This window comes from Orycteropus afer, unplaced genomic scaffold (assembly GCF_000298275.1).
Source record: "Orycteropus afer afer isolate SDZICR_OR568_19922 unplaced genomic scaffold, OryAfe1.0 scaffold00067, whole genome shotgun sequence".
NCBI classification, from domain to species: Eukaryota; Metazoa; Chordata; class Mammalia; order Tubulidentata; family Orycteropodidae; genus Orycteropus; species Orycteropus afer.
In genome coordinates, this window is record NW_006921654.1 from 3022699 (window position 1) to 3024537 (window position 1839).

A 1839-nucleotide genomic window follows, 5' to 3' on the forward strand; every position below is an offset into this window, starting at 1 on the left:
GCCGGAGGAGAAGAAACAGGAGGAGAAAAAGGAGAAGCCGCCCAAAAAGCCCAAGTCACCGCAGCCCAAGGATGAAGTGGGCACCAGGAAAAAGTGTCGCCGGTACCGCTGGGAACTCAAGAGTAACAACAAAGAATTCTGGGTCATGGGGCACGGCGAGGTCAAGTTCCTAGGTTTGGTGAGCAGGGCTAGTGCCCCAGGACGCGGGTCCAAGGACTGGTGACTCGGCTCCAGGGGTCTCTGGAGGGGCTCCGGAGTGGGTAAGAACCCTTGGCCGCTGGTTCAGGCACGTGTCTCCTGGCCAAAAACCAAACTCACTGCCATGGAGCCGATTCCGATGCATAGCGACCCCCTTTGGGTTTCCGGGGCAGTAAATCTTTAGGGAAATAGATTGCCCAGTCTGCCTTCCGTGGAGTAGCTGGTGGGTTTGAACCGCCAGCCTTCTGGTTAGCAGTCAAATGCCTTAGGCACTATGCCACCAAAGCTCCTTGTGTCTCCCAGCAGGGCTGCCTGATAGCAGCACTGATCCTGTTTAATGGGTTGTCGGCGCATCCCATCCTGACGCTCATCATCACCATGGAGGTGTCCATCCTCATCTTCTTCATCATCATCTACAGCTTCGCCATCAACAGATACATGCCCTTCATCCTGTGGCCCATTGCAGTAAGAGGGGGATGGGCGCAGAGGCACCAGCTTCCATGTGCATTCCCATGGGGGTCATGGCACCTGGGAAGTGACTATGCAGAGAATCACGCCTTCCCTCCCCCATTTCTGTGTCCAGCGCTGGGGGCATGGGCTCAGCACCCTCAGGTGGGGCCTGGGCATTGGCAGCTGGGAGTGAGGGGAAGTAATCCAGGAAAGGCTCTGATCAAGCCCGACTGCTCATCTCAAGAATGTCATTACAGAGTTGGACATGTAGAAAAGGTTAAATTGTGCATATTTTCACCAAAAAAAATAAATAAATAAAATAAAATATTTAACAAATCAAGTGGAAATTTGAAAATCAGTCCCCTTGAAATTGCTCTGGTGGCACATGGTTAAGCACTCAGCTCTTAACTTCCACAGAAGAAAGACCTGGTGATCCGCTCCCAGATTCAACCAACCAACCCATGGCCATTGAGTCGATTCTGACTCATAGAACCCCTACAGGCTGGGTACAACTGCCCCACAGGGTTTCCAAGCCTATAAATCTTCATGGAAGCTGACTGCTTCATCTTTCTCCTTTCAATTAGCAGCTGAGTGCTTTAACCACTGCGCTACCAGCCTAGAAAACGCTATGGGTTCTTTCTACTCTGCCACCATGAGTCACTGTGAATTGAAAGTTGACTCCACGGTACCTGATAAGTACAAGGTGCCGCACTGGGCGCTGGGGTAGTGGGCTTGGCTCTGTTGAAGGCTGACCCCCATTCCCCTCTTTCAGGACCTTCTCAATGACCTGTTTGCATTTTGGGCGCTGGGGTGGTGGGCTTGGCTCTGTTGAAGGCTGACCCTCATCCCCCTCTTTTAGGACCTTCTCAATGACCTGTTTGCATTTTGCTTCCTCTTGGGGGCCGTGGTCTTCTCTGTGAGAAGTCGACCGACCTTGCACTTGCACTACTTCACAGCCGTGGTGAGTCTGCCCCTGCTGGGCTGTTTATTGGCTCTGCACTCACCTCTTCTGGAGAATGGGTGTGTTTTCCCTCTTTTAAGAAAGGGCCTCTTATCTTTTCACAAACTCTTGGAACCAAGGCAAACTTAAATTTGATACAGCAGTATGAGTGATGTTGTTGTTGTTGTTAAGTGCCGTCGAGTCGTTTCCGACACATAGCGACCCCATGCACAGCAGAACAAAACACTGCC

At 51.7% G+C, this 1839-nt stretch overlaps 1 protein-coding gene across 1 annotated transcript in view; it reads left to right on the plus strand.

Moving 5' to 3' along the window:
* Positions 1 to 1839, plus strand: part of CMTM2 (CKLF like MARVEL transmembrane domain containing 2) — a 7266-nt gene that overhangs the window by 591 nt on the left and 4836 nt on the right. Inside the window, exons 2-4 of the mRNA XM_007940383.1 lie at positions 8 to 178; positions 505 to 663; positions 1508 to 1609. Of these exons, the coding sequence (XP_007938574.1) occupies positions 8 to 178; positions 505 to 663; positions 1508 to 1609 (432 nt within the window). The remainder of the gene's footprint in view (positions 1 to 7; positions 179 to 504; positions 664 to 1507; positions 1610 to 1839) is intronic.